Source organism: Sprattus sprattus (assembly GCF_963457725.1).
Source record: "Sprattus sprattus genome assembly, chromosome: 9".
NCBI lineage: Eukaryota > Metazoa > Chordata > Actinopteri > Clupeiformes > Clupeidae > Sprattus > Sprattus sprattus.
Window position 1 is genome coordinate 24,414,709 of NC_137928.1, and position 15,436 is coordinate 24,430,144.

The window sequence follows — 15,436 nt, forward strand, 5'->3', positions numbered from 1 at the left end:
CCCCTGCGTTCTGCGGGTATGCCGTGTAGCCGCCCCGTCCGCGCGAGCCCCTACCTGAGCCGCGCGCTGCTGCCGCCACTGCCGCCGCCGCCACTGGACCGTACGCTGTAGCCGGGAACCCTGGGGTGGGAGGGGGGAGAGGGGGACACCGGGGTCAGTCTAGGTGAGAGTTCGTGCTGGAGTTGTTTGGGCTTACCTGTATGAGAGAATGTGTGTGCGGGTGTGTGTGTGTGTGTGTGTGTGTGTGTGTGTGTGTGTGTGTGTGTGTGTGTGTGTGTGTGTGTGTATGTATGTATGTATGTGGGTGAGAATGTGTGTTTATGTATGTTGGTGGGTGTGTGCACTTGGACTTAATGAGAGAACACTACTGAAGTGTTCATGTTCAATCATCAGTATATGTCACTTGGTGCCTAAGTGCATGTCTACATGAGTGTTTGTATATGTAAGAGGGAAGAAATGCAGTAGCTGTGTTGGTGAGCTAGTCAGTGTGTATGAGTGTCTGTGTGCGTGTTCCCAGCATTGAGGAGTGCAGATGAATGGAGAGAGGTATCATGTCAGGGCCACTGGGGAAGGAAGTAATCATGCTGTACTGCACCGTACGATATTACAAAACTACTGGAGAAGATCCGAGAGAGATGTCAAAAAAAGAGAGATATGCATTGGTTCGTTGAGACATTGGCCACTTAATGATTGAAATGTTACGAGTATAAAAACAAGGTTATTTCACCTCTGTGAGATCCTGGGCAACATGACTAACAGCCATTCGTCCATAATCCAACAGGGAAACCTTAACTTGCACCATGATCACACACTGTGTGACACATATTTAGTTTCAACCTTGAGAGAGTGTACAAACTCAAAACTGTCCACATGCATCTCAATTTAGATCGCACTGGGGTGGAGGGGTCGGATGAGTCTATCCCAGCACCCCAGTCTAACGTGGTACAGCCCTGCCCTCCCCCTCCTCTGCCCAGTCTAACGTGGTACAGCCCTGCCCTGCCCTCCCCCTCCTCTGCCCAGTCTAACGTGGTATAGCCCTGCCCTCCCCCTCCTCTGCCCAGTCTAACGTGGTACAGCCCTGCCCTCCCCCTCCTCTGCCCAGTCTAACGTGGTAAAGCCCTGCCCTCCCCCTCCTCTGCCCAGTCTAACGTGGTACAGCCCTGCCCTCCCCCTCCTCTGCCCAGTCTAACGTGGTACAGCCCTGCCCTCCCCCTCCTCTGCCCAGTCTAACGTGGTAAAGCCCTGCCCTCTCTCTCCTCTGATCCCAGACCAGTGGGCCCTATCCACGGCGTCATTAGGAGTTGCTCGTCAGTATCACAGGACAGCAGAGCCTCAGTGTTTACGCCTGGATGAGTACGTGACAATCCCTCAGCTTATCAAGCCTACAGACAAGCAGACCAGGCTGGGGCCGCAGTCCACAGGGTGAATCTCAGGACAGGACATGACATGAGCTCAGCGCTTCTTTCGGTGCTTGTAAATGAATAAGTGCCTTTCCATTGTGCACTTGATGTTCTACTGGTGCACACCATTACTTTGTGCCAGCTTTGCGGAGGAGATATCTGCGAAAACATTACGAGTGTCAAGCTCTCCTCCCATCCACTGAAAGTGAAGTTTGTGTGTTAAAGTGAGTTTGATACTACATGTCATGTGCAGTGGTGCTCCTCCGTGACTCCTGATCAAGTGACACACTCCTTACATTACCATTTCACTTCTGCATTATGGACTCTTTACAATCATTACTACGTTAGCTAATGCAATAATAACTTAGCTAAAGGGTTTGCTTTGGCTGAGGGGATTTATAGCAGTTTTTCAACAGAGAAGCACCCTTTTCATATAGAGGTTCACTATAGAACTTTTAAACCAGTCCATACAGAAGTGTTGTTTCCCTGTAGTGGCAGGGGGAAACATCAGTGGTGGTGGTGGTGGTGGTGGTGGGACCTGATTCAGACAGCCTGTGGACATCAGGGCCATTAAAGCTTACGGAAAAACAACAGCAACAACAGAGAAACACAGGATTGACATAGCAACCTGTAGTCCCACTACAAGACACTTATCTCTGTGGTTCCACATGTGTACCGCTGGAGTGGAGAGTAGAGGAGAGGAGAGGAGAGGAGAGGAGAGGAGACGGAAGGAGAGGAGAGGAGAGGAGAGGAGAGGAGAGGAGAGGAGAGAGGAGAGTGAAGGAGAGGAGAGGAGAGGAGAGGAGACGGAAGGAGAGGAGAGGAGAGGAGAGGAGAGAAGAGGAGAGAGGAGAGGAGAGGAGAGGAGAGGGAAGGAGAGGAGAGGAGAGGAGAGGAGAGTGAAGGAGAGGAGAAGAGAGGAGTGGAGAGGAGAGGAGAGGAGAGGAGAGGAGAGGAGAGGAGAGGAGAGGAGAGGGAAGGAGAGGAGAGGAGTGGAGAGGAGAGGAGAGGAGAGGAGAGGAGAGGAGAGGAGAGGGGCAGGGGAATGTGGGTGTCGTGATGGGGAGGAAGGGGGCTGGGCTAGCAGGGGCGGTGGCGATGGATGGCAGCACAGCCAGACGACACTAATCATCTCACTCTTGCCTCGCCGCTGAGCTTTATGCTCTGGAACTCAATCAGCCAGGCGGAGGGGGGTAATTTGGTCCCTCCAGCCCCCCCACCTCGTCCCACCCCATCGCCACCAGGCCTCTGGGCCCGGGCGTGAGTGTGTGCCTGCAGTGTCCGCTGGAGTAGGGGTGATTTGTAAGGTGTGGGAGGAAGCTGGGCATGATGATACACAGGGCTGGGTGGGCAGCGTTATTGCCTCCTGCTGCCAGGGGAGAGCCTCTTTATGCTCCCCTCATGAAATTAGACACCAGGGATTAATTGTTCCCTTCCAAATGCCTCTAAAATGGCCTTTTAATTCACTTGAACCCTAAATGCTTTGATGGGAGGCTGGAAGCTTCATAGGTATGTGTGTCTGTGTATATGTGCACGTGTGTGTGTTGTGTGTATGTCTGTGTGTGGATGTGTTGTGTGTATGTCTGTGTAAGCATGGTTGGGTGTTGTGTGTATGTGTGTGTGTGTGTCTGTATATGTGCACGTCTGTTGTGCATGGGTGGGTGTTGTGTGTATGTCTGTGTGTGGATGTCTGTGTGTGGATGTGTTGTGTGTATGTCTGTGTAATAGGGCTGTAACGATATTGGATCGAACCGAGAAATCGCGACACTCTGGGCCACGAACCTGCATCGCGATGCGAGGAGGCAGAACCGCGACATGCCCTCAGCGGTCACGTGATACAAAAAGTTTGGTTCGCTAGTAAGCCTACACGTGTGCTGTGCGCAATGGCTACCTCAGATGACATTTGAATCGGCCATTTGAATTGTTGGCGCGTGGTTGCCGGATTGTTTGTCTGGATGACTGCTCTGCACGGAGAATAGAAGTGTGTGCGTTAATTGCTCCATAGCTGTCTCTCCCTCTCCGGAGTTTTGGTTGCGGGTGGTCTAACGCTCCCTCAGAAGAAAGACGTACACTGCGTCGTGTTTTGACCACTGTTTTCCCGTACTTAAATAGTTTTGAGTTAATAGGCTGTGAGAGGGCCACCAGTACTTTATGTTACTTTCTTTGGATCTTTCTGTATTTTGTGTGTATGAATGTGTGTGTGTGTGCTTTTGTTACTTAACGGCCATCTTGTGATGTACGGGGTTACTGTGTAACCCTAACGTTCAGTTTGTAGTGGTTCCCAAGTGTGCGCATTGTGTGCGCATTGTGTGGAAGTGCATACCATAATACGTAGTGTAGTAGTGTGGCGGCTATTCACTAATGTGTGTAGTGTTCTGAAACATTGTAACACGTTTGATTGCTCTGGTTCGTGTGCGTGAGTTGGGTTATTCCAGATCTTATAGCTCTTTTTGGTGGGTGTGTTACTGTTGCCAGTAGCCTGTATATCGCGGGTAATCGTGGGTAACTATGATGGCAGTTTATGAGGGTGTGCGTGTGTGAGAACTGTTTTTGTCATGTTATTAAACACCAGTGACCAGATATTTATTAAACTACAGAAATAAAACGTTTTATTTTGCTAAACTCTTGCCTCCTCGATATTCATTCATTTGATTAGCCTGGGCCCTGTTCATAAAATACGTGGCAGTTAGGGTCTGTCACATTTGGCCATACACTGCCATCATAGTTTAAGTTATTTAAGTTATTTGGTTATTTATGTGTTGTTTCACTCATATTTTTAGGCTATGCTCAAGCCTACTTTTTCAGAAGTTTGTTGAATGTTTTTCAACAGCATTGCTTTGAGTAATAAAAACCTCAATATTTGGTTATAAATTGTTTCTTCATTTTTTTATAGCTCATACTTATTCTAATGTGAAATAAAAAAAAAAAATAATAATAATAATAATATCGTGGGGTGTATCGAACCGTGGGTCAAGAATCGTGATACGAATCGAATCGTGAGGTAGGAGTATCGTTACAGCCCTACTGTGTAAGCATGGGTGTGTATGTCTGTGTGTGGGTGTGTTGTGTGGATGTCTGTGTGTGCATTGGTGGGTGTTGTGTGTATGTCTGTGTGTGCATAGGTGGGTGTTGTGTGTATGTCTGTGTGTGGATGTGTTGTGTGTGTCTGCACGTATATGGAGTACACGCCCCAAAACCGCTTTCAGATACAGAAGTCAAAAGCCAGTGAACACCCATTTGCAGGGTATACGTGTGTGCATATGTGAAAGAAAAGAATAAGATTGCGAGTCACATAGAGAAAGAGAGAGAGAGACAGAGAGAGAGACAGAGAGAGAGAGAGAGAGAGAGAGATAGCATGAGTGAACAAATGCACAAATGCACTCTCCTTTCACCACTTGCCAAAATCTGCAGTGTTCTAAAAAAAAAAATGGGAACTGTTCAAACATTGTAATTAAATATTATCTCCCCCTTTTTGAACAATGAAAGACATCCACTCCAACGCTCGGTCTAAGTCATCATTATAATATAAATATAATTACAGTGCGGCTCTAATTAAAACACACATCTTTGGCCGCACTGGTCTATTCACAGCCGCCGCCCCACAGACAATGCAGGGACGGGCGCTGGCAGATGGCGCAGCTCTGATAGAGTTCTGGGATGTAATTAGCCTCGTCTCTGGCGGGTTTCTCCCTATTATTCAACTAAGACAACCCCCAAACCATTATATTAGTGGCCCTAATAACCTTTTATTTTCCACTAATGCATAATCAAAAATGTGTCTTTGGGACAAGCTAATCAACACGGCGGAAGAACAGGCAACAATGGGAGCGAGTTGACGCTTGAGAAATGGAATGGAAGCGGGGGTGGTTCGTACCGTATTCTGAAGAGTTTCGGACCTGCCAAGAATAAAAGAAGACATGCACACACACACACACATAGCCGTGTGATCAACACACAAGACATCTCTCCCAGGGTGGGAGACAGAGAAGGGGGCATAAAGGAGGGGAGAGGGGGGGAAAATTAAACATGTTGGGCAAGAGAGGGAGAGAGAGATAGAGGAAGAGGAAGAGTTGCAGCTGGGGATGAAGGAGTAATATAATCCACAGAGAGCTGCTGAGAAGAAGGAAACCAGTGATGTTAGATGGGTCATAGCTCTCTCATTCCGTCTCCAACTTTCTCTCTCTCTCTCTCTCTCTCATTCCTTCTCTAACCTTCTCTCCACAATATCCACCTAAAGAGCACCCACACTTGCTATACTCACCCACGGACACGGACACACACACACACACACACACACACACACACACACACACACACACACACACACACTCACACAGACACACACAGACACAAACAGACACACACACACACACAGACACACAGACACACAGACACACACACACAGACACACACACACAGATGTCGAGATGGAAGAAACTGAGAATGAGGTCATTGGCACTTCCAATGGCACTGGCTGGGTGTGAGCTGACAGGTCAATATGGAGCCTTCCCTGCTGTGAAGCAGTAAGGAAAACCACACTGCCACACAGATGAGAGGCCGAGAAGGAGAGAGTGAGAGAGACAGAGACGGAGAGAGAGGGAGAGAGAGAAAGAGAGCGAGAGAGGAAGTGAGAGAGAGAGACGGAGAGAGAGGGAGAGAGAAAGAGTGAGAGCAATCACCAGAAATGAGTGGCCATCCAAAAATCCCTTTCATTTCCTCTCTAGTGCATCTGCTCATCACGGGGGCCTAATGCATAATTTCAGCCGGCTGGAGAAAATCAAACATATAGCGCGTGTTGTTTTTAGGCCTCTTTCATCAATCTCCGGAGAGACGGGGAAAGAGAAGGATCCTTGACAAGAGGGGAAATCATTCGCAGCTGACGGCCAGTGTCCCCCTGATCTGACATCGCCATCCTTCAGAGCTTCACCATGCATCAGTTTGTCCTCTGCTGAGAGGCTAGGCAGGTGTGTGTGTGTGTGTGCACAGTCTATATGTCTGTGTGTGTGAAAGAGAGGGGGACAGAGAAAGGGAGAAAGGGAAACAGTGTGTGTGTGTGTGTGTGTGTGTGATTTTGCAAAAGTGTCTCTGTGTGTGTGTGCGTGATTGTGCGAGAGTGTGTGTGTTTGTGAGAGAGACAGCGAGAGAGAGAGTGTGTGTGTGTGGGTGTATGTGCGTTATCTGTACCGATGGGAGGTAGTGGTCTCTCCCTCCTGCCCATCTCTCCATGCTGTGTCTCTGATTCTCTTCTGTTCACCCGTCACGGCTGCGAGGTGCCCGGCGTTAAAGGACTAGCGGGTGATCCAGTGTGAGGGGAGGGGCAAGGTTCTTAGCCAGAGATTAGCGCGCGGGGATTAGGCAGGGTTAATTAATAGATGGCGCCACCTCATTGTTTTTGTCTTAGCAGGGGAGAGGAGGACGCCACCCAAGAGAGGCCCTGCGGCATTAAATCCATTTCACACCGCCTTTATTACTCCAGTAGACAAAGCTAACATTTAGCTGCCCCCTTTTTTTTACCCCCCTCCCGCCTGTGGGGGGTGGCTACTCTGGGGGGGCCGTGGGGGCAGTGGCCTGGCGAGAGGACAAGGACACATCTGTTCTCAGCTGGACTCCTGGGGGGCATTTTCCATCTTACTCTCCTTCACTCTCTCTGCCCAACACACTCTCTTACTCCCTCTCTCTTTCTTTCTCTCCTCGCTTTCATCTCTCATTTTCTGGTACTTTTTGGATGACTTTGAATGAAGCGCAAAGTTAATTTCAGAAGAAAAATGAGGAGTAATAAGGGAATCTCATTAAAAACTCTGCTTACAGACTCCTATTGTTCTAAACAAAATGTACTACCACACGCTGTGAGTGAGTGTGTGCAGAAGTGAAACAAATTGCCTTTCTTTTTGTCTTTCTGTAGTGACTCCATCATTTGTCATTAACACGTCCTCCTCTCCCTCTCTCTTCTCCAGCACCCCTACACTTATCTTACCCACTCTCCTCACCCTTTCACTCCCACTCCTCTCTTCGTCACTATCCATCTCTTCGCCATCTTCTTCACTCTTTTCCTGCCTCTCATCCACCCTCATCCATTCTGTCTTTCCCACCCACTTAAGCTCTCTCTCCAGCCCACCTCATCTGCAGGAGGCTCAGGGAGCTCTCTCTCTCTCTCTCACACACACACACACACACACACACACACACACACACACACACACACACACACACACACCTTCTTCTGTGACAAAGTAACCATAAAGAACTCCAGTTCTGTTGTGCTCAGTATCTAATTAGCATAGCATCATAACCCTGATGGTATGTTTATCATAGAGAAAGAGCAGAATCATATGTATTGATGGCAAAGCTCCCATCTTCCACCGAAAAAAGTTGATTTTAAATGACATTCAGCTCTTTTCTCAGTCAAAAGAAGGACCCTCTACTACCTCTGAGATGTTATTGACAGTGACATTGGCAGTGGCCACCTGTAGTTAACTAGTTTGAACGCAAGGTTGAGAACCCCTTCAATTTAATGACCCAGCAGCGAACACATTTGTGTCCAAGGTCTTTCTGACGAGGAGAATGCAGTCTGTAGTGGGAGAGGAGGCGGGGGGGGGGGGGGGGGGGGATGTGTGCAGAAGAAAAGGAGGCCTGATCTAAAAGGGCAGAGTAGAAGTGAGCTATAAAAGAGTGAGAGTGAGAGCAAATGAGAGAGAGAAAAAAAAGACAGAGCGCAGGTGTAATGGAGGGAGAGAGACGGAGAGAGAGAACACAATCTCCACAACCATCTTTTCATCTGCAACGTGAAGAGGTGAGTCACTCCTTAGCCCCCCCGCCCCCGCCACCTGAAACCCTTCACTTGTGTCGCTTTTCTCTGCTGAGCTATCAAAGGCTACGCACCATCTGTGCAATAAAAGCACATGAAATCCTGGGAAAAGATGGCAGAGAGAGTCAGCACTGCCACACACACACAAACACACACACACACATACACACACACACACACACACACACACACACACACACACACACACACACACACACACACACACACACACACACACACACACACACACACTTCTTCACTACCTGAACAACCTGGCATTGATAAAGCGAAATATATGTGTGTTTGTGTGTGCCTGATGTGCTTGACTGCAGCATAACACCAAACCCAAATGAAAAAAACCCGAGACAGAGGATACACAAACAGACTCAAGTTGCCTTAACAGTGCTTCTCTCCCTGCGGTTCAGCATTAATGCCGTTGGAAATGGAGGTTCGGGAGAAGAGTGATGAAATCTGCCGCGCCTGTAGCATCAAACTCAATGCGGTGACTTATTCCCAGCCTAGCTGCTCAAGCCGCGGCATGTGCTTCACTGCTCACTCTAAACCAAGCACCTCCCCTTGGGAGGGGGTGTACACATGGATCCGGCTTGACTCCTGCACGACTCTTGCACGACTCCTGCGCGATCCCTGCGAAGCACTTCAGGACCCTGGCTACAGACATTGCCAAGCACGCTTTGCACTCGCTTCTCTTTAGGCACATTTGGAACGTGAACTCGTGAAGTGCTTAAAGAAACACACTTACACACACACACACACACACACCTGGCTCCATCCACTGACCCTGGCACTGATGCATCCACCCAGGTAACCTACCCCACCCCCTCACACCACCACCCTCCGCCTCCACCTCCATCTGTCTACCACCCATCTGGGCGCCAGGTTATCCCACCATAGCAAAAACACACTATCTGGAGCCGGGCCTCTTGTCAGACACAAGAATAAAATTGGCTTGTGTGCATTACCGCCCTCCACTAGCGCGCTACACACCGGCACATTACCGCGGCGGGCTAATAGAGCATTTCACAGAGCTATTTGTAGGGGCATTAGACACGGTGAGAGACCCGCGCCACATCCATCATCTCAGCAACATGTTCCACAGGCGCCCATCTAACTGCAGAGACAGTCGTTGGGTGGGTTAGCGTACGTGTGTGCGGATAGCAGTTAGCTCCGGAGGGAAACTCAGAGGCTATATGCCCCATAACAGACCCCAAAAATACTCACACAACACACATACACAGATGAATGTGACTGTGGCTGTACACAAACGTGGGTCAACTGTATTCACATCCTGACACACACACACACACACAATCCGTAAGTAATACAGGAGATGCAGAAGTTCCAAGGTAGGACGCAAGGTTTCTGCAAAGCTAGGATGTTTTGGGTAAATGTTCAGTTGTTAAAAAAAACGACACACACACACACACACACACACACACACACACACACACACACACACACACACACACACACACACACACACACACACACACACACACACACACGATGTATTTTATCTCTAGTAACCAGAATAGAAAGATAACGTTAAGTATTCAATCTGAGGAGAAAAGGGATTGAAGACATGCTCCTGTGCCACTTCTATGCATAATATTTCCAACATCCCAATGCATAAAATGATAAACAGATGAGTGAAAATACATATTCTGGCAGAACACGCTCTATTTTCCTCATTCAGCACACCAAAGGGCATATACCGACTTGTTTCAACTCGCACAGCATCTCCGAAGCCTTAATGTTGAGGTGAGAACAACAGCCCCCCTGAGCACAGAGCCTGCGCGGCCTGGCTGTATCAGGACGTCGCAGGGCATCTGCCAAACAAACTGTAGACTGATGATTTTGGGTTTACTGTACACTGAAAGCTGACAATGACAAAGGGGTGCACTCCTAAGACAGTATAATGCCCTGCCACAGCTCTCAGAAAACCAAATTGCTGGCTCCATTTCAGGTTTGTTTTCTAACTTACTAACCAACCTGAACCTGTACCGGGCCATGGGGAGGCTCCTGTAACCACAGCTGAGGTCAGCGGGCACCAGGTCCAGACGGAGCCGTCACTCAAAATGCCTGAGATGTCCGTACCTTCTGTCTCATGTAGTGTCACTGTGGCCCCACAGGATGCCCTCCGCTCTCGTAATAGCATGGCCACTGATGATGAAGAGCACCGATTCCACCGCTGACCTCCTCTGGCACACACACTCCATATCCCTTCCACAGAGGCCGGTGACCTCCTCGGGCACACACACACCTTATCGCCTCCACAGAGGCCACAGACCCTGAGCTCCCCATGAGCAGGGAGAAGAATAATGGCGGAGTCTACACAGTGACAGTAAGGCACAGCCCCAAGAAGACAAGAGCTGCAGTCTCCTGGGGAGCTCATCCAAGGAGGCCCTCCTGGTGGAGGTGGGGGGAGCTGGGAGACACAGAGGTGCAGTGGGGGTGGAGAGAGAGAGAGACACAGGGCCACAGGGACCGCAGCATTCGTAATCTAACACACAACCTCATTGCATATCCGAAGTAAAGAATGAATACGTCATCCAGCGTATGTTGACAAAGGAGAGGACCGGAGAGGCCATTAACAGCAAGGCAAAGATGAGCCTCCTGCCTTATTGAGGCCATTGGTCATCCCTCCTGTCCCAGTCCCAAATGACCTTTGTGCCAATTAAAAGTCTGTGAAACAAAGACTTGATGCAATTGTTGGACTTTTGACACCTCTGCACTGTCAGTCAATATGGCAGATATACATTCAGACTGGGACAAGTGATATTAAAGCGTTTCAGTCTGCACATAGAAAGGGCTGGTTAATCACATACTGGTTGGTGATGGGATTGATTGACTTTGACTGAATATAGTAATTTGACGATAAAAATTCATTCAGGGGCCTTGCCGTAATCACCTGCTAAAGGTTGCGAGGGTGGACGGGTTAATGACGGCATTCATCTCGGGGACACGACCTCGGCCATGATCCTACCTCAAAGTCAGACAGCTGCCACATAAACACAGTTAACGCACCAACATCTGGGCACCGACATCTGCATGGCTCAAGCCTGTAAAGCAAGAGCTATGGGTGTATGTGTGTGTATGTGTGTGAATGTGCTTGTGCGTCTTTGCGAGTATGTGTGTGTGTGTTTGTGTGTGTGTGTGTGCGCACGCAGACGTGTGGGAGCCAGTATGGGTATGAGTGTGAGTGCATGTTTATATCTGGAACCACATATTAAAGTAAGTGTGTGTTTGCATATCTGGAACCACAATTTTAAGTGTGTGTGTGTGTGTGTGTGTGTGTGTGTGTGTGTGTGTGTGTGTGTGTGTGTGTGTGTGTGTGTGTGTGTGTGTGTGTGTGTGTGTGTGAGCATTCAAGCAGCCCAGCAGCTCCCTTCTGAAGCCAGTAACAGGCTGAATGCATTTGCCTCTGTACACCCACTGGGTTAATAAGCAGCGTTTTCAATTAGAGGCAATTTGGGTGAAGAGTTGGATGAGGTGGCACAGCTGCTGGAAAGCTCCGCACACGTTTCCTCTCTCCCTAAACCCACTTGACTGCAGGCGTTGCTGACGTGCTATTGGTTCTCCTCTTTCCTGCCTCTTTTATTCCTTTCATTTCCTTTCCTGTATTCTCCAACCTTCTCACCACTCACTCACTCCCTTGCTATTTCTCTCCCTCTCTCTCTCTCTCGCTCTGTGCCTTCAGGCATTGTGTGTGGGTGGGCAGACTGTCTGACACATGGTGTGAGAGAGGAAGAGAGGGCTGAGATGAGCATGAAGACAGCCTGCTGTATGCCCACAGACAGACAGGCAGGCAGGCAGGCAGGCAGGCAGGCAGGCAGGCAGGCAGGCAGACACAGAGGTCAGAGAGGACTAGACAAGGGGAGCGCATTGCCCGTGTTTGTGTTTGTATGTGTGCGTTATTTCCCCTGAGCTTTGAGCGGTAGCATCCCCACCGCCAGGCCTCCGCTCTGGGCCTGGACGGGGCTGACGCCTGGGCTGATGCCTGGGCCCGTTTGCATAAGTGATTGGTGCCTAATCAAAAGTGAAAAGCCAATTTCAGTCACTCTCCTCTAAACCACACATACACATGCACCCATGGAGAGATAAACACACCTTTCCTCTTTAAGATACCGGGGAAGTAGGAATCAGAGAGGGGGTGTGTAGAGGGGGGGGTAGAGAGGCATGGTCTCTGACCTTGACTGACGGAGCTTTGATGGCCCACCTCCGTCACCTCTCATCACTGCCAGCCTGCGTCGAAAGGGGGGAGGAAATCAGCTCCCCGTGGAGCTTCGTCTCCTTCACCACCCCCCCTCAAAACTCCTGCTAAAGACACTCCTGAAAGCAGCCAAAGGCCCCGCTAGACCACAGCATGAGCGGCACCATCAAGCACTCAATCAACGAGTGCCTGCGTGACAGCGGGCTGACTGGGTGATAACAAGGCAGCAGGCAGCCTGATAAAGGTACGCCCAGCAGGCTGCCTGCGGATGCAGGATGGGCTGTCATGTCTAACTGGAGAGAGCGGCTAAAGCTAAACAGCCAGTGAAGTTCAGACTGCATACTGGCGCCCACTGAACAACACAGGCCGTAAGAAGACACTCACCTGGACACACACATTAATTTGTACACACACGGACAATTGTAAAAGAACGCAAGCTCACACAAGTCACAGACACACATACAACACACACACACACACACACACACACACACACACACACACACACACACACACACACACACCAACACATACATACATACACGGAAGCCTCTGATGTGACGTTTGGCTTGTTTATGATGCCACTGAGATGTCTCCTCTGGATTTACGGTCTCTGAAATGTCAGATTCTATCCCATAAAAATGAGGTAGGGCCGAACACTACAAATGTGTGCGGATGTGTGTGTTTGTGTGTGTGTGTGTGTGTGTGTGTGGGCGGGTGAGTGTTGCTGGCTCGGAGATAACCCTGGGAATAGCGGCCCGTCTATTCCCGCCTGGCTCTGTTGGCGCCGGACCAACCCTGCTTTACTGCTGCCTTTTAAAGGCTGGTATCTGTGACATCACGGCTGGGCAGGGGCCTCCCAGAGCCCTGTGATGATGAAGAGAGGTACAGGTCATCTGCCAGTTGGGAGATGCTGCTTTAAGATGAATGTGTCAGAGAGAGAGAGAGAGAGAGAGAGAGAGAGAGACAGAGGGGGGGAGAGAGAGAGATAAAGATTTTATATATATATATATATTATATTAATATTATATTATATTTTTATATATCTATTTTATATATCTATTTTTATATATCCAAACCAAATGCTTTGGCAATACTTTACAACGCTCACTAAATAGAGCCTGGACATTCAGCCTGGCTGCTGTGCAACACCAGCTGAATCGAGATGTTTGGGCAGGTTACTGATGATTGTGTTTTAGAAATACGGAAGGCTGTGTTACTTAAATTGGGAAATCGCTGTGAAATTGCTGTTGAAGTGCTAAATTGACACTATTAGCGACTACACCTAGATAGTGCATGAAAATCCATAAAAATCCCACTGGAGGAATGACTGTCTTATTTTTTATCCACGGCGCGTGTTGCAGGCAGCATAGATCTGCTGAAAGAGAACCTGCTACTCCATTGTGTTGGAGGGAAAGGGGTCTCATGACGTGACAAAGGGACATGGTGTGGGAGGCACTGTGTTTACGCCATGTGCTGTTTTCAACGCTGATGTCAACAATGTTTCCCAACACTGCCATTGTTTCTGGTAGCACTATGGCAACCTGAAGTGAATGGCCAATGACAGAGAAAGAGAGAGAGAGAGAGAGAAAGAGGGAGAGAGAAAAGGAATAAAAAGAGCAATAGAGAAGACAAACATGGCCACCATCACCTGCATTAACACTGCTACTGGGAACATCCCATAATACTCAATGCGTGCACAATGACAGCGTTCTTATTCACATGTAAGATATGTACTTTGGCATTTAAGTGCTAAAATTGCTTTTTTTTTAAGATGAAAGGTTTTGCTCTGACATACATTAAATACAGGCTAGAGAATATAATCAAGTAACTCGTACCATTTACAACTACAGCTTATGCTCATATGAATCTGACTTGTGTGAGAGGAAACCCACTCTGCGGTAGCGCAGACCACATGGCCATAGCACTGAACTAATCCAAAGTGCTGAGACACATCTAAAGATTTATCTGACAGGGGCAGGCCAAAGGCCACGCTGAAGAGGATCCAGCTCGCCCTCCGATACAACCGCCTTCAAATCCAGTCACCTGTATGGATTTCATGCAGCACTTCAGAGAGAGAAGAAAATACCCGCTGTCTTTTAAACAGTCAATTCTTTAACCTCGGCTGCAGCCCAGCTTAAGGTAAATCCCACCCCCACACACTCAACAAGCGCACAAGTGTGGCATAAAAGCCTCTTTCACCTCACGAGCTCGGCACCAAGGTCACCGGTGCCATCTGAGCAGACGGTCGGCGAGAGAGAGAAAGAGAGGGAGAGAGAAAGAGAGAAAGAGAGAGGGGATTGTGTGGTGAGAGGTGGCTGGGGAGGGATCCTCTGCAGCCAGGCGACTCACAGAGGGATTATACACAACCAAAAGTTTTCCTGTCTTCCTCTTTTGTGCCCATTACATTTCTCTCCCTCCTCCCTCGTATTCTTTCAACTGTATCGAACACTTACTGTCTGACAGGGTAAAGTATGTGAATGTGTTTTGGGTGATTGAAGTGACACCCCCCACCTCTTCCTGTCTCTATTCAAGAGGGTTGTGGACTGCCAATCTCCAATGATCTCCAAGTGCTTGTGTTGATCTGGACCTGGCTCAAGAACAAGCTCACCAGCCAGACAGCTATTAGACAAGGTGTTCCTACTCTGTTACAAGACAGATGCAACCGCTGTGCTCCAATTCAGGATCCCTTGAGTATGAAGCTGTGAACATGAATATGTGTCCATCAGTGTGAGAGCCAATGTGAGGGCATATAGGCGTATGGGTGTATGTTTCATGCCCACAGTGTGTGTGTGTGTGTGTGTGTGTGTGTGTGTGTGTATGCCGCAGCAAACAACCCCCCAACCTTGCGTCAGTCAGACTCCATCTTTTCCGCTCTTTCGATCCCTTCTGCCATGTTCAGACACACCACTGGCCTTTTCCAGCACCGCCTGCCAATTTACACATCTCCATTATCTGTTTTCCTCCTCCTGTCGTCGTCCTCCCCCCCCCCCCCCCGCA

The 15,436-nt window shown here is 49.0% G+C and overlaps 1 protein-coding gene across 8 annotated transcripts in view; it reads right to left on the reverse strand.

Annotated features, from left to right (window-relative positions):
- The window catches only part of msi2b (musashi RNA-binding protein 2b), a 227,191-nt gene that overhangs the window by 28,871 nt on the left and 182,884 nt on the right, over positions 1-15,436 (reverse strand). For 5 of the 8 annotated variants that reach the window (XM_080844892.1, XM_080844888.1, XM_080844885.1 and 2 more), the window contains exon 11: positions 1-120. This exon is cut by the window's left edge and continues 3 nt beyond it. The exons of 1 other annotated variant lie outside the window; for it this stretch is intronic. In XM_080844892.1, coding sequence (XP_080701018.1) covers positions 1-120 — 120 coding nt within the window. The remainder of the gene's footprint in view (positions 121-15,436) is intronic. 2 more of the 8 variants (XM_080844889.1, XM_080844890.1) reach the window with 1 other exon arrangement.